This window comes from Zalophus californianus, chromosome 11, assembly GCF_009762305.2.
Source record: "Zalophus californianus isolate mZalCal1 chromosome 11, mZalCal1.pri.v2, whole genome shotgun sequence".
NCBI classification, from domain to species: Eukaryota; Metazoa; Chordata; class Mammalia; order Carnivora; family Otariidae; genus Zalophus; species Zalophus californianus.
Window position 1 is genome coordinate 59,038,526 of NC_045605.1, and position 22,475 is coordinate 59,061,000.

Here is a 22,475-nt window from a genome sequence, read left to right on the forward strand (position 1 = left end):
GGATCTTGCCCATTTGATCTCTTTGCTTCTGTTCTCTCTCCACATTTCCTTTGTCTGGGTCCTGCTGCCTCCTCCCTCAGAGGGAGGGTCTTAGGCTGTGAGCCTAAGCTCTGCTGGGAGAGAGTGCTGAGCGCTCCCCAATATAGAAAGGACGGGACTGGAGAGAGTAGGGACCCTAGGATGTTGCTCATACTATGGGGACGGCTGGAGGGAAAGAGGGAAGACGGATGGGGAGACTGATGAGGAGCCTCCGTGTCAGGGTGGAGTATGGGGAGACACGATGGCCTCCTCATGACTGGGGTCAAGTGGGCATGAGTTCAGGTCCCAGTTTCACCACTTTCTCAGTGTCTGACCTTGGGCCAGTCCCTTAACCAGCCCGAGCCTCAGTTTCTTCACCTGTCAAAGGGGATAAGAAGAGCCGGCATTATTGGCCATAATCACAACAGAGCTGTTGGGACAAGTTACAAAGTATGTGTGAGGCGCCTGGCCCAGGGAGGGAGTTGGCACCCTCCCTGCTTCCCGCAAGGGTGAGCTCCCTGGAGCCAGGCCCACGCTGAGGGGGTGCAGCGCGGGGCTGGGCCGGGGCTCGCGGAGGCTCTGTGGGCACCCATCGCCAGGGAGGACTTGTGTTCAGCAACCCCTCTCGGGAGGGCTCCCTGGCCCCTGGGCCAGCTGGCCAGCTTGGGGGGAGGGCTCTTCAAGCTCAGCCTGGAGTCCTACTTCAGGGCCAGGGCTGTTGCTCTCTGGAGGTTGGGGCGGAGGCAGTTCAGGTAGTGAACTGAGCGTGCTGGGTCCGCGCCCCCTCTCTCTGCCAGATCTTGGGGCCTTGGGAGCCCTAGCAGGGCAGGGGCCGGGGGAGAGGCGGACACGGGCGATGGCACGGGTATCCACACTAAGCACACTGATCCCTGCCCAGCCCTGGCTCCTCGGGTGCTGCCCACGGGACGAGGAGAGACCACATGCCTTGGCGTTGCCAGGCCTGCCTGCTGGGCCCCCTCAGGCCCGCCCGTTGCTCCCAGACATGGCAGTGCTTACTCCCCAGGATACCCGCTCTTCCTGGCCTCCCCGCCTTTGCTTTGCCCTGACCCCTTTGTCTGGAATGCCTTTCCTTTCTTTCTCTACCTACTCCCTTCTTAAGCCTCAGATTAGATGTCACCTCCTCTGTGGAGTCCTCTCAGATTGCACCCTCCACTCAGGTCAAGTCAGTCTCCCCTCTTTCCTGGGCACTCATAGTCCCCAAGCTGCCCTGAGCTTGCAGTTGGGTAACTTGGTAGCCCATGTGGTTATATATCCTTTCCCACATAGTTATAAACACATGGGGGATAGGAACCTAGGCTGAGTCTCCTTTGTCTCTCCTGGGCCCACATGAGACCTGGCCTAGGCCTGGTACATAGTAGGTGCTCAGTAAAGTTTCTCGATTAAATAAGAATGGCTGTGTGAAAGTTGGAGTAGTTCCAAGAAAGGGGCACTTGCTGGATTGGGGGCAGTCTCGGAGACTTATTGGAGGAGGTGGCCTTGGAACTTTGAAGGATGAGGAAGGTCAAGGACATGGACTGATGAGGCCAGAAATCAGCTGGATAGTCAGAGAGGTTCATGTGTTCACCTTCTGTGAGTACCACGTGAGGACAGCAAGGACCAGCCCAGGACTGGGAACATGGTAGAGGAGGTAGAGGAGCTTGGAACAAAGACTTAGCCCCAGAGGGGGCTGCAGGAGGCCGGCCTTGTGCTGAGAAGCCAGCTCCAAAAACATCTCTGCCCCTGGGTCCACTTGGTCCCACAGTCTGGGGTGAGGCTGCGGCCACCAATGGTGAATAAATGGGCCCGGCATGGTGCCATAGTGATGGGGGGGACAGGGATAGGCAAGAGCTGGGGTGGTCCTGTGAGGTAAGAGTGCCAGGGGGGCTGAGAAAGTCTTTGCAAGTGAAAAGAGCAGGGTGTGCAAGGGCATGTGAGCAGGATGCCCTGGGTCCCCGTGAGAGAAGGCCCAGCATGTCCGTGGAGCCCAGGAAACGGACAGGGAGCACTCGGATGAGGCTGGAAGGGCTGCTTCCCAGCAGGCTGCACTTCCCAGCCTGTGTTTAAAATTCTTGAGTGAGTGCTCCTACCTGGCAGGTGTGCTAGCCCCTTCCTGGGTTCTGCACATCAGGATTAAGTGGCCTCAGTGATGCCCCATGGCCCCAGGGGAGCTGCTGCCTGCAAGTTGGCCATAGCATCTGGCATCGCTGGGAGTCCAGAGGCCCTGCCATCTGGCTGTGCCCACCTGTTGGGCTGCACAGGCTCGGGGGTGTGCTGGGACATGGGGCCAGGGAGGTGGCCTCAGCAGCCACCCAGTCTGTTTCTCTGTCTGTCCATCCATCTGTCCTCACCCCGACCAGACGAGGACCAGAAGGAGATGGGCAGACACAGGCCCTGCAATCAGAGAAGCCTAGTCTGAAGGAGGAGTCATCAAGTAGCAGGGACTCACACCCAGAAAAGACCCAAGCTCAGAGGGTGCCAGGCACTGGGCAGGCTAAGGCCGGTGGTGGGTGGGGGGAGACCCAGCCCCCTCGAGGGCTGGGAATGGAGGCTCAGATAGAGGCAGAGACTGGCTCAGAGGCGCACAGCACAGCGGGTCGGAGGCAGTGTTGGGGTAGATGCCACGAGCCCCAGTACAAGCTTCCTCAGGCGGGCCCCTCCCCCACCGCCCTGCCTGGTCCTTGGCTGTAAACACTGAGAGAACAAGTTCCGTTTCCTGGGAAATATTTATCTCAAGCCGTGTGGGGAGCGTGTGCTGGCCTCCCTGTGTTCTTCCTGCAGGCTGGCCTGGGGCAGGAGGGGAGGGGGCTTGGCAGCCACCCGTGGGGGGCAGTGTGTGCGGCCTGAAGTCAGGGCCAGGAAGGGAGTGCCCCAGGCTCCTCTTGGAGCCAGAATCTGAAGGCTGGAATGGGGGGAGGGGGAAGGGGAGAGGGAGGAACGTGTTTTCCTCCAAATCTACACCACCACCTGCCCGCCTCCCACGTTCCTGTCTTTACCCCTAGTGGGTGCTCTTTCCTCTGGTTCCTACCTCTAAGCATTTGCTCCTGTCTGGTGCTCCCACCCAGGATGCCTTTCCTTCTTCGTCCTCATATTTGCCAGCTCTCAGCTGGCTTCCCCCGGGAAGGCTTCCCTGATTCTCTAAGCCCCTAACCCTTTGTCCTCCCCTTCTGCCTTCTGTCCTTCTGGCTCCCAGCAGCTTCAGACTGAGTCCCACAGACCAGTTAAGGTCTTATCCCAAGCTGTTGGGACAGGGTAGACAGCCTCTTTCAGACTGCCCAAGAGTCCCCTTCCTGGGCACACTGGGAGTGGAACAGGGCCCAGAGGCCACCTTTCAGTGGAACCAGCACACGCCCAAGCCCATGGGAAATCCAGGTTGACTGAATGGGGGAAAATTCCACGGGCCCAACCAGAATGGGGGTGGGGGTGGGCAGAGGGCCTAGGGTTCCCACTGGCCAGCTCTTGGGCTTAGGGCTGTGTATCCCAGGCTGGGCCAGGCCTGACTGGAGGCCTGACTGGGGCCCTGACAACAGGAAATCCTTGAAGGAACAAGCAGTGGCTAAGGACTCTGAGCACAACAACAGGAAACAGCCTTGACATGGGGCAGCAGCTCTGGCGATTGTGCCCAGTGGGGTGGGGGTGGGGGTGGGGGGGAGCTTACAGGACCCGGGGTGACACCGAGACACGGATTGTGGGGCAGGGGGTATTCTACTGAATACGTGACCCTGAGCTTGTGATGTTGTGTGTTATCAAGTATGCGACCTCCATCATGGGATACTGTGTGGGGAGTGAGTGGGTCAGAGCGTGACACCAAGTGTGTGACACCGAGTGATACCAAGTGTGTGATGCCACTTGTCAAAGACTGTGAGACAGGGGATGTGCCACCAAGTACATGACACTGTGATCCCGTGTGAGCTGGACTGTGTGATGCTGAATGATACCAAGTGTGTGAAACTGAGGGCATGACACCAGGAGGATCAGATATGTAAACACAGATGGGTGACATTGTGCAATAACAGGTGTGGTCCTGTGGCTCAAGCGTCTGACACTGAATTGGGAAACCAAGTGTGTGCCCCAAGCATGTGTGATCTAGCGAGGCTGAGTGCGTCGCCAAGGGTGTGACATGGGGTGATGCCAAGTGTGAAAACCTGTGCGAGATGCTGCGGGACACTCTAAGCCCAGTGCTAAACGTGTGATGCTGGGTGTCATGGTTGTGATGATGTGAAGTGTAACCACACAACACTGTGTATGACACCGTCCCGGGAAGACCCCCAGTGGTTCCAGGCAGAGAAGTGACACAGTCCAGTGCATGATTTTGAGATTGCTCTGGCAGCCAAGCGTTTGTGGGGGGCGAGTTGGAGGTGGGCAGATAGGTTGTAGGCCACCGCAGCCATCCAGGCAGGAGATGGTGGTGCCTGGGCTCAGGGGACGGCAGAAGAGTTGCAGAGAAATGGATGAACTTTGGAGATATATGGGAGGTTGAAATGGCAGAACTTGCTGATGAATAAGACGAGCCAGAGGGAGAAGCAGAGGATGGCTTCCAGGTTTCTGGCTTGAGGGACCAAGTGATGGATGGTGGAGATGTTACTGAGATGGGTGAAGCCTGGGGGGAGGCCAGGGTTAGGGGGTTGAGAGAGGGCAAGGAGGCAGAAATGAAGAGGTCTCTTTTGGACAGAAGTCAGACATCCAGGTGAAGGTGTCCAGTGGGCAGCAGAGGCCAGGCTGGGCGTATCTTTGGAGGTGGCAGGTGTGGCTGGGATGACCCTAGGGAGAGAGCATAGTAAGAATAGAGGTGAGGGCTGAGGACCAAGCTCCAGCCCCAAGTCCGCAGACTCCATCATCTGGAGGCCAGGGAGGTGAGGAGGAGCAGTCTGGAGACAGAGGAGGAGTGGCCAGGGAGGTGGGGGCTACTGAGAGTGTGGAGCCAGGGGAGGGGAGAGGGTTGAGGGGGAGGGAGGTGGCTGCGCTATCAGGTAAGGTGGACAGGGGAGATGGTGCTAGGCTGGGCCCAGCGTTGGCGCAACAGGAACCATGTGAGTGACAGGGTGGCGCCTGAAGCCAGCCCTGGCCTGGGTGGGTGCTGAGTGGGGGGTGAAGACAGAGCACAGTCAACCCTTTGGAAACCTTTGGCTCCAAGGGATGCGGAGAAGGGGCGCGGTCACCGGAAGAGGTGTGAGGTCAAGGGAGAGTAAAATTTTTAAATTATGGAATATTTGAAGTACACACAACAGTAGAGAGAACAATACAATACACTTGCCATTTACCCATCACCCAAATCTAACAGTTACCAAGATTTGGGCACATTTAGCTCATCTATCCCTCTCCACCCCACCCAACCCTCCCCCCCTTTTTTTTCATTTTTCTTTCCCGAAGTATTTTTTTAGTTTTTAATTGTAAACTATACATAACCTAAAATTTACTATCTAAACATTTTTAAGTGTATAGTTCAGTAGCGTTAAGTATGTTCACATTCTCCAGAACTTTTTCATTTTGCAAAACGGAACTTACACCCTTTAAACAGCTCCCTATGCCCCCAGCCCCTGGCACCACCATTCTACTTTCTGTCTATGAATTTGGCTACTAGGTACCTCAGATATCTGGAATCATACAGTACTTGTCTTTTTGTGACTGCCTTATTTCACTCAGCATCATGTCCTCCAGGTCCATCAGAATTTCCTTCCTTTTTGAGGCTCAGTACTGTTCTATTGTTTGTATGGACCACATGTTGTTTATCCATTCATCCACCGATGGACACTTGGCTGCTTCCACCTTTTGGCTATTGGGAATAATGCTGCTATAAACATAGGGGTACAAGCATCTCTTCAAGATTCTGCTTTCAATTCTTTTAGATATATACCCAGAAGTGGAATTATTGGATCATATGGTAATTTTATTTTTATTTTTTTTAAAGATTTGTTTATTTATTTTGAGAGAGAGAGCATGAGCAGTAGGGGCAGAGGAAGAGAGAGAGAGAATCCCAAGTAGCCTCCATGCTGAGCGTGGAGCCGATGTGGGGTGCAATCTCACGACCCTGAGATCATGACCTGAGCCAAAACCAAGAGTCAGATGCTTAACCAACTGAGCCACCCGGGCACCCTATTTTTAGTTTTTGAGGCACCATCATACTGTTTTCCACAGCAACTGTGCCATTTTACATTCCCACCAAGAGTGTACCAGGGTTCCAATTTCTCCACCTCCTCGCCAACACTTCTTTCCTACCCTTCCCTGCCCTTCCCTTTCTCCACTACCTCTTTTTTCCTCCCTCCCTCCCTCCCTCTCACTCTCCTTCCTTCCTTCCTTCCTTCCCTCCCTCCCTCCCTCCCTCCCTCCCTCCTTTCTTTCTTTCTTTCTTTCTTTCTTTCTTTCTTTCTTTCTTTCTTTCTTTCTTTCTTTCTTTCTTTCTTTCTTTCTTTCTTTCTTTCTTTCTTTCTTCTTTCTTTCTTTCTTTCTTTCTTTCTTTCTTTCTTTCTTTCTTTCTTTCTTTCTTTCTTTCTTTCTTTCTTTCTTTCTTTCTTTCTTTCTTTCTTTCTTTCTTTCTTTCTCTTTCTTTTCTTTTCTTTTCTTTTCTTTTCTTTTCTTTTCTTTTCTTTTCTTTTCTTTTCTTTTCTTTCTTTCCCATCCTAATGGGTGGAAGACTGGGGAAAGATGGTATCTTTTGATTTGCATTTCCCTAATGATGAGTGATGTTAAGCATCCTTCCATGTGCTTGTTGACCATTTGTATATCTTCTTTAGACAGATGTCTATTCAAGTTCTTTGCCCATTTTTAAATCAGGTTGTTTATTTTGTGGTTGAGTTGTAGGATTTCTTTATATATTCTGGATACTAACCCCTAATCAGATGCACAATTTGCAAATATCTTCTCTCATCCTGTAGGTTGCTTTGCTGAAGCATTTTAAAGCAAATCTCAGACATGATGTCATTTCAGTGAAGGTGGATTTTTTTTAATGTCAGAAGGTCCCGGATGATGCTGAAATGTGACAGAGTGCAATGCAGAGCCAGCTTGGAAGTGTGTGCATGACACTACATGAGGGTGACACTGTGAAACATTGGGAATATGATGTATGACACTGAGGATGAGCCACTCCGAGTGAGGGCACAGTGATAGTACCACTGTGTGTGGCCTGTGACACTCAGTGATGTGTGACGCTGTGGAAACCGTGAAATGGCTGTGAGTCACTGAGTGTGTGGGACATGCCATGTGAAAGTGACAGCGATCCGGTCTCTGTGTGTCATCCAGGGGTGATGAGTGTGACAGAGCAGGACACTGCATGGGAGTGAGATGGGTCATGGGTGCGCCATGGGCCATGGGGGGAGTGTGTGATCCATGTGGGATCGGCCCCAGCTCAGCTGCTGGCCACCAGAGTATAGACAAGGAGAAATGCCCGACATGGACGGAAGTGGTGTCTGGGCCGAGTGTGAGTTGGTGTGAGGCCTCCTCCTTTCTCTGAACCTCCCAGGAAGGGGTCCCGGAGGCAGGATGGTAGCACTTCAGCAGAATGAGCAGGTATCGGGTAAGAGCAAGGGCTGTGGTGTCCGACAGTCCTGTCTGGCTCTGACATCTAGCAGGTCATTCTATGTCTTGAGCATCTCAAGCCCCTCAAGTATAAAATGCAGCTGTTGGGAGGATGACATGCGACAGTACTTTTAAGGGAATGCAGTACCTGGCACTCGGCAATGGCTCAGCGGTCTCTAGGGGAGCAGGGCTCCTCACATCCCTATGCCCAGGCAGCTAGTGTGACGGGAGCACTGCAGGTGTGCAGAACGGGGGTGCTGAACGAGTGGTGTCCTGTCCTCCCATGCTTCCTCTTCCCCCTCTCGTTCTGTCCCCTGCCCCCACGACTTGCTCCCAACCCATCTCTCCCCAGCTCCTGCTGTCCTCACCCCTGTTAGCCTCCCTCCCCCCACCCCACCCCCCGGGCTCCTGCAGCCTCATTCAGTTCGGCCGATACAATTTGCTCAAGAAAAAACCCTATAATTTGGTTAATCACACCAGTAGGGGATCTGGCCCAGGTGGGGAGGTTGGGGCTGGGTGGGAGGTCCACACCCACAGCTGGGGGCACAGGTGTAGCTACTCCCGCCTACTCCCTTGGACTCCATTCAGTAGCCAACAGAGTCTAAAGCTGGGGTCTCCCCAACTGCCTCTACAGAAGTTTTGACACAGTAGCTTGGACTGACTGGGTTCACTGGTGTCCCTGGGAGGGTCCCTGGCCCTCTCCATGTCTCAGTCTCCCTCTCTGATAATGGGAGTTGGGCTGAGGGTGGGGGTGTCTCTGAGCATCTGGCCAGCCCAGCTGGTCTCCTCATGCCAACGTAGTCAGCCCCCCTTAGGGCTTCTGTAAGGCCTTCTCTTGGGCTTTGGAGAGGGAAGGCTGGAGGGCCAGTCAAGAGGACAGGGCCCCAGAGGAAAGGGAGGGAGTGGGTGTCCTCAGAACCTCATCTGGAACACGGCCACCCCCGTTCCAGAGTCAGAGACCCCTTAGTCCCAGGCCACACACCTGGAGTGGGGGCTGAGGAAAGGGAGCTGCTCTTTTGTGCTCACCTGCAGGGCCAGGGCCTCTAACCTCACACCTGATACCTGGCACAGGGGGTCCCACAGAGGTAGGGTGCTGCCAAAACCCTGCCCTCCCCCACCAATCCATGCCCATTAGGGCTGCAGCTGGCCAGAGAGTTGGGGTCACCTCTCTCTAACTCGCACAGAAGTGGCCTCAGCCCTAGCTGGGAGCCCGCTTGGGCAGGACATTTATGGTACCAGGATAGTCCTCCCAGCAGCTCAAGGAGAAGGCACTGTTTTACGGATGGGGAAATGGAGCCCAGGAAGGTTAAAAGACTCATCCAGTGCCACACAGGTGACACGTGGCAGGGAAGGGATGTGAGTCCTGGTCCGACACAGGTGGTGGAAGACGGGAGGGGGGTGCACAGGAGGCCGAGAAGCAGACCCCCCACGTGTTCACACACTGATGCTCTCAGCCATACCCTCATTCACTCATTCACTCATTCAAAGACAAAAGCTGTCCCACGCCCACTGCACACACGCGGGGACACAGGTCCCCTGCCCATGTGGATGGCTCGGGCACAGATGTGGACACAGGGATGCTCGCACATTCACTCACACACACTCACAGAATCATGGATCCATGTATACTCACACAGACATTCTTCTAGTGGCCCACGGGTTGTAGTCTGCCGTGGCCATGTGGCAGCCCGCAGAGACATGCGTTTCCGACGGCTAATGGACAGGCCACACACACAGTGCTTAGGGCACCAGCAAAGTGGGAGCTGCCCATAAAACGAGAGAAAAGATCGGTTTTGATGAGTGTCTCCAGAATTTTGCAATCAGAAAAGTCACACAAAAGCGATTTTCATTTTCATTTTCATTTCCAAGACAAAATGAATATAAAGCTGGGGGTGGGGCTCATCATCTTTTTACCCCGGATTTGGGGCTCCAAAGGACTTGCTCAGATTCACAGGCACAACAGTCCCAAGACATCTTCTCGGCTCACATGTTTACCCAGCCCAGGACTGTGTGTGTGTGTGTGTGTGTGTGTGTGTGTGTGTGTGTGTGTTTGTGTGTGTGTGTGCGCGCGTGCGCGCGCGTGCGCTTGCATGCTGATATACCCGCTTGGTGGCTCCTGGATCCTGGGGATGTAAGAGAGAGTAAAAGTTCCAGAGACTCCGGATGTTTGTTTTCTGGCTTCCTGGGCCCTCCAAAGGCAAATAACTTTGGATGCCAGACTGCCTGCCCTGGGCAGGGCGGGTGGGGTGGTGGGTTGTGTAGAGTGCTCGCTGCTGCCTCTGGAGCCCCACTGGCTGGGGCCTTGCAAGATTTTGCTGCGTGACTGAGGCCTTTGGCCTGTGGCCAGCTTTCCATGAACTTGTAGGCCTCCATCACCTCCCCTCTCTGGGGCTCAGGTTCCCCACCCAAGAAATGGAGGCAGGGAAGAGATGAGACTAGATGGGCCTCCTCCTGGAGACTGAAATTGAGAGAGAGATATTCCAGGCTTAGGGTGCAGAAGAGAAACAAAAGCGGGGGCCGGGAGATGGAGGGGGCCAGTAGGGTCCAGGCTTCAGGGCAGGGCACAGGGTCCCGGAGCCTGCAGTGTTTCCCCACCGATCTCCCCTTCCCTGGAAAAGCACTCTGCCTCAGAGCCTGCATCTGCTGGGGGCCCTGAGGCCCTGTCCTTTTGAGCCGCTGAGGGGAGCAGGGCAGGGCCAGGGCCAGGCAGAGGAATAGCACAGCAGGGCAGCTACCCGAGCTGAGCAGACCAGGGCCAGGCCTCGAAGGACAAGAGGGGGTGGAGAGGCCTGCAGGTGGGGGAACATAAGGGTGGGGGGAAGTAAGGTTGGGGGAGCTGGGTAGAAGCTAGAGCATGGGAGCTGGTAGCAACAGGCAGTGGCCCCATTGTGAGATGCTGAGCACTGGACAGATAGCTCCCAACAGGCCTGGGAGCTCAGAGCCTACTGGGTCCAGAAGCCATGGCGATCTTATGCAAAGGAGGGTTACAGTTAGGTTTCGTTTTTAAAGCACGGCAGGTAAGGGTTGGCGCAGCTCAGAGAGGCCCCACAGAGTAGATGGGAGCCAGAGGCAGGGGCATGCCTGAGATGAACGCAGCCCAGAAGATTCCTCACTCCAACCCCCAATAAAGAAGGACTATTTTTAGGGACAATGAAAGTGCTCACACATTCCTGCAGGGGCAGGGAGAAGGAAGGGGGGGCCAGGAGCCAGTGCAGAGGGAGGGAAAGGGCCCACCCCAGTCTTCCCTCCAACTCGGACTTTGTCTTCAAGGTCTCGCCCTCGGTGGCTGGGGAGGCTTTATAACCCTGGCCAGCCCCGCCTTCCCAGCCCTGTCCCCAGCACCCCCTCCTCACTCTTGTGTCTGTCCCTCTGCCTTGAACTTTTCTCTGAACCGGTCTTTTCTCATACCCCCATCTGCCCCCCTCCACTCCCCACCCCCACCCCCACCCCCCGCCTGCCTCGGGATCTGGGGAACAGCTGGGAAGGGCCAGGCCCTGAAGATTGAGCCAAATACAGTCATGGGACCAGCAGTGAGACTGTGGGAGAAACACATACCAGAGAACAGACAGGCAATAAGAGGGACAGACCCAGAGAGCCTGGGGAGGCTGAGAGGCAGGGAAAGAGCTTAGGACAGAGTCAGGGAGAGCCCCAAGGCAGGCCTCAATGGCTGTTTGCAGCTGCTCTGTGCCCTGCTCTCTGACTTGTCCCCGGGGAGATGCTCTACCAGACTCACCCTCCCTCCTCCCGCACCAGCACCCCCCCCCCCAGATCAGCCCTTCTTCCCTGCCCTCTGCAGGCCCACACTAACCCCATGCCAGGCTGGTGCCATCCAGCATTCACCTCCCACTCTGGGCACTGAGTCTGGCACAGAAAGAGAGATGAGAAGCCTTGCCTCTGGTCTAGAGGAAGACACCCAGCCCCACCCCACATCTGAGAGGGGCTCAGCCCATCCCCTGGCAAAGCAGGGAATTGGAGGGGCCCCCAAAGCAAACAGTGCTCAGAAGGGAGAGAGCCTAGTGTGTCCTGAGCCGGGACATGGGCCTCTTGACTCCAGGTTGTGGCCCTAGGCAAGTCCTTTCCTGCCTCCCCTGGCCTTAAGCTACCCCCATCAAGCTGGGGATTAGGCTCCATGAGACCTAGGGCCCTCTAGACACTGGTCCTGCAGGAATTCTCAGGAGGCCTGGGATGAAGACAGGTGACCCACCCAGGAAGGCTGCCTAGAGGAGGTGACATCAGTCATGAAAGAAGGTGATAGTGATAGTACTCCTCTCAGGGAAGAGCCCCTCCACCCTGAAATGTTGTCCCCAGCGCCTTCTGTTCTGGGAGATGATCCTGAAGCATTGAAGGACACTGTGGCCCATGGAGTTGCCTTGGAAAGGCTTCCAAAAGCTCTCAGCTCAAGGCACCCTCATTCCTCAGGCTCCTTCTCTAAGATAGTCACTGTGCCAGACCTGGGAAACTTTGAGAGCTCTCAGCTGTCTTCGGGGCCTGGGATCCCCCAGAGGTCATGGGGTCCACCCATCTACTCGGTGATGGAATGTACCCCTCACCGCCCAAAGGCTCTGGGTGCTCAGGAGTCCAACTGATCATTTTATAGCTCACCTAATATCTGCTGACACCTGTGATGGGCTGGATGAAGCTGGGGACCTGGGGAGGAATAGGTCACAACCTCTGGCCTCTAAGAAGCTCCCAGTCTGATGGGAGAACCAGTGGGAAGTAGGAGCAATGCAGCAGCGCCCTGCAGGGGGCGGGGGGGGGGGGGAGCGCAGGGCTGTGAGTGCCCCCAGGGGAAGGTCAGATTTGCCTGGGAAAGTTCCCGGAGGGAGACCCAGAGAAGGGAGGTCAGTCCCTCATTCATTAGTTCATTGGTGTGTTCATTCATTCATGTATCCAGCTCTCCTTTTTGTCATTATTTCCTTCGAGACAGAAACTTTTTGGGCATTGGCCCAGCGGGTCACTCCTCTCCATCCCCTTCTGCTCAGGCCACTGTGTCTGCCTTTCAGAGGCTCCTGGATGTGCTTTGCCCAGCTCTGAACCCATCATGAAGACCGTGTGAGGGGTGAGGCTGAGGAAGGTTTGAAGACATTTAGGGTCAAGACACCCAGAGCTGGAGGCCAACCAAGTTCACCAAGGCCTTTCCCCAGCATAACCTTGGGGACAGGGAGCTCACGCCCTCCTCCTTCCCGGACTTCTCTCTTATGGCATGACTGACTCTCAGCGAGTTACATCTGCTTCCTTGTGACTACCTCGCTGTGCCAGGAGTCGAGGATGGAGAGGCACCGGGTGATCAGAATGACTGGGACAGCTGTGATGCGGGGGATGCTGGTGATGTGCTCGGGAAGAAGGCTGTGGCATGGAGGAGAATGTGCCATGAGGATGGCCCGCTACGGACCCTGTCACATGGATGAGGCAGCGGAAGATGGGGAAGCCAGGAGCTTGTCCTGGCCCCCCTTGGTCTGATGTGCGCCTCCCGGGGCCTTCTGCCCCTCCGCACTTTCAGCTCTTGCCGCCCTCCCTCTGCCCGCTCTGGCTTGTTCCCTCATCCCCTCCTTTCCTGACCTCAGACCCTAGGTGCTAAGTTCCAGGGAGTCAGGCCCCCAGAGAGCTGTTGTTCACACAAGTCTACCTTCTCTCCCCAACTCCTTCCTTCCTCCCAGGCTTCATCCCTCCCCAAACCTAGCCCCTGAGGGATCCAGCGGGGGCCTGGGACAATTGGAGGGCGTGTGGGAGGAGGCAGGGTCTGGAGTAGAAGCTGGCTTCGTCTGGCTTAGAAAGGGCCAGGGCCAGGGGGAAGGATCTGGTTGGGCATATTGGAGGGGAAGAGCCCACAGTATGGGGGCCGAGCTCATCCGGGAGGTGGGGCACCCACGGGGCGGGCGCCAGGACTGGGCTCAGGTGTATTCTACAGTGCACGTGTCTCCAGTGTGGCTCAGAGGCTGGAGACGCGGCCCTGTTGGAGTAACAACTGAAGCCGGAGTCTGCGAAGGGCGGGAGGAGGGAGGAGGAGGGGTGGGGGGAGGGGGGAGGACGAGGAAGGGCAGGCCTTTCCTTTAGGGCTGGGCTCCTGAGCTCCAGGTGGCCCTTGTCCATGTCACCCCTCTGTCCCCCCCGCACTCTCTCCTTCCAGCAGCCCCGCTTCTCCCCTCCTTCGGGACCTTCGGTGAGGAGTTGCTCTCAAGAGGTAGAGGTGGCGTGAGTCACCCGGGCTGCCCTCCGAGGCTGGGCGGGTCTCACCTGAGCAAGGCCCCGCCCCTTCCTCTCCCCACCTATCAAACGGGAGGATCAAAGCAGGCACCTCCCATAATATTGTCCTAAGGTAGTAAGGTGACAGATGGTGACTACACTTACCGTGATGAACATTTTGTAAGGTATATAATTGCCGAATCGCAGTGTTGTAACCTGAAACTAATGTAATAGTGTATGTCGACTATTCAGCAGTAACGCAAAACAAAACAATCGTCCCAGGGCCCGCAGGAGGATTAGAGGTGGTGTATGCCCCTGGGTCTCAGAATGTGGTCCCCAGGCCAGCACCAACAACAGCAGCTCTGAATGTGTGGGAAATGGCGATTCTCGGCCTCATCCCAGATGTACTGTATCAGAAACTTGGGGGTCAGGCCAGCAAACTATGTTAGCCAACTCTCCAGGGGATGCTGGTGGGTACAGATGGTTGAGAGCCACTGGTGGCTCCCTCTAGCACACAGTAGGTGTTTGAGAAAGGTCCCGTCCCCTCCCCCAAGCCTGACGGCCCACTCAAGCCGGGTTCTGACATTTGCGCTAGTCTACCTGTGGCTTGGGACTCTGTCCTGCCTGTTTTTTCAGATCAGGTCTCCCCAGGATCACCAAGCCTCTTTCCTCTATTCTCTTGCTGCTGGTCCGGCTCAGCCTTGTTGAGGGGAGGTCTGGGAGTGCAAGATCTAGTGCTCACAGGTAGCTAGCTCTTCTCGGAGTATCTAAGACGTGCGTGTCTGTTAGAGGCGGCTCCTTGAGCAGGTGGCAGGCATGGGTGGGAGCACGGGAGGGAGGAGGGCCTGCCTCTTGTTCTTCCTTGCCATCTCTTGACTCCGCAGGGCGGGCCATGCTGTGAGGGCTGTGAGGAGCCACAGAGGAAGGCTGGGGTGTCGCACTTCAGGACAGGGTCTGAGGGCCCACCAAAGGGAGCCTCCATGCTCTGAGCCCCCAGGAGGCTTCCTTACGGGGAGTTCTGTTAGTCACCCTGGCACAACAGCTCAACCTGTCAGTCCTGGGCACAGAAATGGATAAGTTCTCTTTTACCCTAGAAGGGTCCCCATTCTCCAGGAAGATAAGGGACTACATATTGATCAGCAAAACAGGGGGCAGGAAGCAGAAGAGTGTAGATGGCATCTGCCCTGGCACCCCCAATTTCTCCCAACATGGCTGTCCCCCTGGGTTTCCCCCATTCTGTGGGTACCTATCTTGGGTCAGGTGCTTTCTCCCCAAGTTCTCAAGGGGACTGCCTGGAGGTTTGGGGGAGGAGCGGACAGGAGGGTAAGAGTGCGTGGGGGTGGAGTGTGCAGGAGAGAGGTGGGAGAGAAGCCAGCTGAGAGGAGAGAGGGTTAGGGGTGGGAAAAGACATTGAGACTCGTGGAGACATGACAGGAAAGCAGCCTGTGACAGAGCTGGGCATCAGCTAAGGGAGGCATGGAGAGAAGAGAGATCCACTTGGAGAGACTGGGAGAGACAGGGCCTGAGAGAGACACACAGCCCAGAGGGGAGGGAAGGGAAGAGGAACAGAGGCAGAGAGGGGCTCCAAGACCCTGGAGATCTTGAGGGACACCCAAGTTTCAGAGAAGGAGACACCAAGGCCCACAGAGAGACCCCCCACCCCCAGGCCACCCAGGAGACTTAGCACAAGCAGAGTTGGATGACTCAGTCCATATGGCCAGTCCCAGTAATACAGCTTGAGTCTTGGGAGGGACTTGACTGTTGGGTTTGATGTTACTACCTTCTTCTAGGCCACCAACAGTGGCACTGTGAGGCTTCCTTCCTGAAAGGGAGGGGTGAGCTCTAGGTTCCAGGCAGTGGGAAGAGCAATAGGAGGGTTTAAAGAGGTGGGAAAAGACATAGAGACTCATGAAGGCAAGACAGGAGGGCAGCTTGTGACAGTGACCCTGACCCTCAAGATGGGCATCAGTCCCTGCACTGGTAGCACCAGAAGAGCTAAGGCCAAGGTCTCTGGCCTCATATAATCCTAAGCATCAAGAGGGAGTTAGAAGTAATTTAGTCTAGACCCTTCCCCTCCCCAAACAAGTGCAGAAATGCTGATCTAGGCACAGTACTGGCTCCAGAGGAGCCCTGACTCCTAACAGACTCCCCTTTCTTGGTACCTGGAGTTAGTGCTGGGCGGGGGGGGGGGGGGGGGGGGGGGGGGGGGGGGGTTGGGGGGAGGCACTGTCTACGGTGCTGACTGGCCCTCTTTCCAACCACAGAGCTTCAGGTAGGGAACCAGTGAAAGCAGGAAGTCTCCAGCCAGCCAGCCATCCTCACTGAATTAAACCACAGAACCATAGAACTATCTGTTGCAGAGCTGGAAGGACCCATTTTCACTAACGAGGAAACTGAGATCCAGAAGAGGAAAAGGGCCTGCTAAGGTCACAGAGTTTCTGTCATCAGTCTGGGACAGGCCTGGAAATTGCCACTCTTTTCTACATACCACATATTCTCCCCTGGGGTCTGGGAGATTGCCTGGTTGTTATGTTGATATTTATACTGATGTTTGTTCAAAAAAACTGAGAGGGCAGGAAATGTGACGTCCTTCACCCCACTCTGAGCCTGGGCTGTGTATGTGTGTGTGTGTGGATTGTATATACAGTTGTATTTCTCTGTGTGTGTGTGTGTGTGTGTGTGTGCAGTTTGTGTGATGGTGTGCGCATGTATGTTGGACAGAGGCATGCTCATTCTCAGCTGCTCCCACCGGTTCTCTTCTCCCTTCATGGAGGCAGCCACTCTGCTCTCTGCACCCCCACATCATGGGCTTTGGGATCTGAGCTATTTCCTTCCCCGAGCTGATGCAGTGGAGGTGAAGTTGCTTTGAGATCCGGGGAAGATTCAGGGTTTGAAGGCCCCTATGAGAGCGAGGTATGAGAGTGGTCTTCCCAGCTGCAGTTCCTGCCCCACCCCACACACTCATGGGGCAGGCAGGGCAGGGCTGGGCCAGGAGGGGGATGGGCAGAAGGATGCCAGGCAGGGAGCCTCGGGCTTCATCGGCCATGTCTGCTTCCAGCCCGCGCTGGCCAAGGCTGTGAAGCCCCTTTCTGCCGCTGCCCCAACTCTCCTCAAGTTTCCTTTCCTGTCCCCCGCCCCAACCCCGGCCCCACCTTTGTCCTGTCCTTAGTCTGAAAAGTCACAGAAAGCTGACCAATCCGAACAAAGGCCAGACAGGCACCCACCAATTCCAGTAAAGGACAGGTCAGGGCAGCCCCCAATCCAAGTAAAGGGCAGGTAGAGGAGCCCACCAATTGGAGCAAAGGACACACTGTCCTCTCTAAGCCCCCTGGCAAGGGAGTTGGGGGCGGACAGGGGCTGGAGATGCAGAGACCTGGGCTGCGGACTGGCTCTGCCTGACTCGCTGGCTGACCATAAATGGGACATTGCTTCTCTTTGACTCTCGGTCTCCTCATCCGTCAAATGAGGAGATTTAGCTGTCTCAAGCCTCGCCCCTCAGCAGAACTCACTCCATCACCTTGGCTCCTCTTCTCCAACTTCCACAGCATACACACATCAGACTCCACCGGAGGCCAAGAACTCCAGGGCTCAGCTTGTCTACCCCCCAGCCACCCGCCTCTGCCAGGCAGGAACAGAACCAAACCAGCACTACCTTCTGAGGCCCTGACCTGGGAGCCTCAGCCTGAGGACCCTGAGTGGGCAGACTAAATTTGGGGATTATTTGGGACGTGAGCTCTTTCTCCCCTCTTTTAGTCTGCAGAATTGACCTCAAAAGGCCACAGTAGTCCACGTGCCTACTATCTGCATAGCTGTCCCCCCGTCCCCGCCTTTGTTCTGCCCTTAGTCTGAAAAGTCACAGAAAGCTGACCCATTTGAAGAAAGGCCTGACAGGCACCCACCAATTCCAGTGAAGGACAGGTTCCTGAGCCCTGGCCCTGTGAATCCAGAAGGAAATGGCTGCCCCTGTGTGAACCTGTGTGTGTGTGCCTGGGGGAGAGGGGGATGTGGTCTGCAGGTGTGCTGGGCACTTCTGTGGCTCTGAGGTGGCTCTGTGGCCCGGTGTAGGGTGTGCTGGGGGCGGGGTGTGTGAACTGTGATCAGGAGTGCCTAAGTGTTAAAGGACAATTAATCCAATGGGGGGATTCTAATGTTTGGATCAGCAGCTTCTGATGTCCAAGGGCAGAGACATAGCTCCGTGACTAAAATGTGTCTTCATCCTTGAGCAGCGGGAGGGGCCGGAGGGAGGCTGGGCTGTGGGGAGAGCAATGGCAAGTGAGCATTTGGGGAGAAGGTCTGCTGCTGCCGCCCACTCCTGGGAACACAGGACTCGGTGGCAGTGGCGATGAGGGGGAAGACCGAAGCCAAGAAGATGCATGGCTGAACGTTGTAGCTGAAGCCTAGACCCCAGGCTTCTCCTGGATTCCAGCACAGGACTCCTCTTGGTGGCCTCTCTGAAAAATGGGCCCTGAGTCCATTCTTGCCCACCCTTAGGGACAGGCAGCTCCCCTCCTCCCTCTCTCCTGGTGGCCTCTGCCTATGTGGTGTGGCTATGCCTAGAAGAAGGTCCTTCATCCCACTGGGCCAAGGCCAGCATCCTTCAAACGTATTGGTCTCCAGCCTGTCCCTGGGGCCACAGAGTCCTGTCTTGCTGCTCAGGAAAGCCTGAGAGATTGGAGTCAAAGATGGAGACCCATAGGTCTGCTCTGCTGTAGGCTGGGCACCCCCAGGTTCTCTGCTCTCAGCCACATGCAAGACTTGGTTTCTAGTTCCCTCCTTACATACGTTACCTGTGAATGAGTCTCATCTTGTCCTTACTTGGGATACAATGCACTGGGGATGTATCTAATCCACCTACAGAAGTGGCAGAACTGTCATCTTGCCTATTCAGGCTAACAGATCTTTATTAATATGGCCTGCAGTTTCAGCATTTTAATTATTTCCAGCCACACATACACTGTGGGCTCATGCAGCACATGTGGTTCACTAAGATTCTCAACCTCATAACATTTTTACATGAATGGGGGCCAAGTCATGTCTCCTTCCTGCTATGGTTAATCATTTTGCTTTTTGAACACAGACCCGGCCATCCCAGAAAAGAACTTCAAGGGCTAGCAGGGAGGGCATGGTTGAGTGGACCGTATGAGTCATGAGCCTGCCTTGGCCCCAGATCCCCTGTTCCATTACCTTTCTTTTTGATCCCTGTGGCTCAGCCAAGTTAATAGAGTGAGAAGCATGGACCTTTTTTGTCTCTGTTCCGGCTCTCCAAGGACAAGGCCTGTTCCTGGGATGCGAAGGCTGTGAGGCAGTCAAGGCTGACTTCTCCTTCCTCCTCTATCTTGCCAGAGGCTGGCCCAACTGTTCTCCCACCTTGTGGGCTCATGCACCCCTTGGACTCTCGCTACTCTCAACCCAGGATACAAATTGGGGGGGTTTTTTGCTTGTTTATTTTGCTTTGTTTTAATATGGAAGGTTGTGCTTTCACTACTATGCCAGAGTTGTCCTTGGCTAAAGAACAAGAGGCCTGGGGGCTAATCTAGACTTGACCTCTTGACTTACCGTGAGCACTTTGCTAAGCCCCTGACCCTTCTCTGAGCCCCCTTTCCCCATCACTAAGATGAGTGGACTTGGACACACTAGGGTCTTAAGACTTGTTGGATTCTGAGATTTTAAGGTCCTGGGATTCAAGTGTCTGAGAGCCTTGGGCTCTGGTTTAAGTGGGGAGTTTGTGCTCCTAGCTGCCTGGGCAGATGGGGCTGCCCTGGCCTGCCTGGAAAAAGCCCTCACTGCCCTTTCGTCTCTTCCAGGATGCTTTGCTGAGTCTGGGCTCCGTCATCCACATTGCGGGCTTCCAGCGGGCTGTCAAGGAAGCCCTCTCGGCTGTGCTCCCCAAAGTGGTAGGTGCCTTGCCCCATGTTTCCCCCCACCCCCCAAACCTTTGCCCAGCTCCTTGCTGTACCTCACATAGAGTTGAGAAGGAAGGAAGAGGCAGGGTCCCTGCCCAGAGGGCTCTCGTAGGAAAGCGACGGTTTTGGGTAGTGTTCTGAGAGGGGGTCCTGAAAGAGAAGGGCTGAAGCTAAGTCCCAAAGAATGAACTTACGTAGGAATTCTGGAATGTCAGAGACAGAAGGGGACTTAGAGCTTAATTGGAAAGATCGTGTCTCAAATAATGGAAAGGATTCCCCTAGGATAATAGCTAGAACATAGTGGAGTCAAGTGGGCTTTGGAATACGTAGCAGAAGAGATGGAGGGTAGACATGCTGAAGAACTTCCTTGATGCCAAGTCCAAGAAGAGCTGGAGTGAGAGGCATAGCTTTGTTGAATGAGTCTGTGCGAAGGTAAAGTGTCCTGCCTGGAGATAGGAGGCTGGACAAGATGACATCTAGAAAACTTTAGGCTTCTCTCTGACCTATCCCAGCACCACGGATGATTGCAGATTGGGGGCAGGTGGAGGATGGCTGCTTGGGCCCATGGTCACCCGGCCCCCTTCGTTGTCTGGGCCCAGAGTGCCTTGGTGAGGGGACTGTGGCCCTCGTAAGCTGCTCCAGGCCATTCCTCAACCTGGCTCCGTTGGCCACTGCTCACCCCTTAGGCAATAGGATGAGCAAACTGCCCCTGAGACCTGAAGCAGCTCTCAGCCTGGTGGGGGGATCTGAACCTGCCAAAGGAGCACAGAAGACTTCCTGGAGGAGGAGATGCCTCATCTGGGTTCCCATAGCCTTGAATCTCCTCTTCCCTACTCTAGACACCAGCCAAGGGCAGCCTCGGCCAAAATGTGACACCCCTCACCCCCCCCACTCCCCACCCCTACCCCTGCAAGTCTACCATATCTGCATCTGCTTGATTAATGAACCCCCAGAGGCCCAGAGAGGGGAGGTGCCTCACCCAAGGTCACACAGCATGACAGGGACAAATGGGGCTTGGCACCTAAGCATCTCCATTCTCTCTCCTCAGCTCTGCCTTCTCAAACCTTCTAGAAGTTCAGAGCCCAGGAGGAGGGCTAATGATTGAGCTTTATTGAGCGTGAAATTGGTAGGAAGTGGGTGGTGTGTTGGCGCCCAAAAATAAATCCTCCCAGAGAAGGACAGGACTGAGGCAACATCTGGCCTGGGATGGAGAAACATCTGGAAAGGAGGGGGTGGGGAGGTTGGCAGGTCAGCATCTACAAGGCTGTCCTGGGGCCTTCTGTGGCCATTGGGGCTGCCCTGGGAGGGTTAAGGAGGAGGTGACTAGTTAGGTCTTCCCAGGCAGGGTTCCTGGTGGTTATGCCAGTATAGATGCCCTGAACTGGATTAATTATATCTCCAGAGCTGGGGGCTTGGAAGACAGCTGTGGTCCAGGCGACCAGGTTCCTGGGATGGTGGGACATGTCTACCTTAGCTCATCCAAGAGGCCTGTATGAGCTAAGGGAGGGAGCCCTGACTTTGGGGACTGGTTGCATGGGGGGTCTCAGCACACCCCCTCTCCTGGAGGGGTCCCTCCTCCCCCCATCCACATGGGAAGTGTGATCTGCCCCCAGTGAGGGGTGGGTAGATGAGAGGTCTCGACTGCCCACAGGGAGTGGGGGGAGATGGGAGGTTTTCTCTGCCTCCAGGGAATTAGAGGGAGTCTCGAGGGCCCACAGGGAGTGGGGGGAGGGTTGATGGGAAGGGTCTGCTCTGCCCCTGGGGACAGGTGAGGAAAAGAGACTGTCTGCCCCCTGAGAAGGGAGGGGAGATGGGAGAGACTTCTCTGTCCCCGGGGAGTTGGAAGGCGGGGAGCTGGAAGGTGGGGAGATGGGAGGTGTCTGCTCTGCCCCCAGGGAGTGGGAGGGAGGAATGGCAGGGTTCCAGTCTGCCCCCACGGAGTGGGGGGAGATGGGAGATCTGCTCTGTCCCCAGAGAAAGGAGGGAGATGGAGGGGGGAGGGCAGGGCAATGGAGGAGGGGTCTCCATACTCCCCCTCAGTGAGGAGAGCCACCAGCACCTGGCTTCCTCATCAGCACCCATTGTGGCAGGCAGCCCCAAATGCAGATGGTGCTGATGTGTCTGCGATGGTTCCCTCCTTCTCTCCAATAAACTCAGCTAATTTTAACCCAGAGGGCTGAGAGTGAGGGGGTGGGAGGCAGAGGGACATCCGGAAGTGATGAGTATCTGTCCTCCCCGCCTCCCCCAGCCCAGTGTAGCTACCTTTCTCTGCCAGGGCCAGGCTCTCTGTGTGACCCTAGGTGCTAGGGTGGGGGGGTCTCCTAACCTCTTTGGGCCAGACCGCTCAGGCCCCTCCCAGGCTGCTGCAAGGACTGTGGACCAGAAGGAGGAGAGGCCTCCCTCCCACCGATTTCTCCATCCCTGACCTCCCCGCCTAGACCCTTCCCGTGAAGGACAGGGGGCCTCCAGGCCCGGCCTGTGCCTGCCCCTCTCACTGCTCTCAGGCCCTATCATCCTCAGCCCACACCACCAATGAACTGGCTCACATTCTCTGGCAGTAGGACTAGAAGAACTCCTGGGGCTGGGAGGGCAGGGGCAGCCAAAGACAGCAAGAGTGGCTGGCAGGATTGTGGATGCTCACAGTGGTCGAAGGGCAACAGCTTCGACTGGATTCCACGCGTACTAGGGGTGGGCCTTCAACACCCAGCTCCAATGTCACCTCCTCCAGAAGCCCTCCCTGATAGCATCAGCAGAGAGGAGAGTCCTCCCTCCCCCTCCCAAGAAAACAGTGTCCCTCAGGATACTTAGCTGGGCATGTGGGTGCCCCCAGCTGGGGCACAGCATCTGCTGGGCAGCGCTGGC

At 55.7% G+C, this 22,475-nt stretch overlaps 1 protein-coding gene across 3 annotated transcripts in view; it reads left to right on the top strand.

Moving 5' to 3' along the window:
• PDE2A (phosphodiesterase 2A) overlaps window positions 1-22,475 on the top strand; it is a 91,068-nt gene that overhangs the window by 39,966 nt on the left and 28,627 nt on the right. For all 3 annotated transcript variants that reach the window (XM_027580599.2, XM_027580598.2, XM_027580600.1), the window contains one exon: window positions 19,515-19,604. In XM_027580599.2, the coding sequence (XP_027436400.1) occupies window positions 19,515-19,604 (90 nt within the window). The remainder of the gene's footprint in view (window positions 1-19,514; window positions 19,605-22,475) is intronic.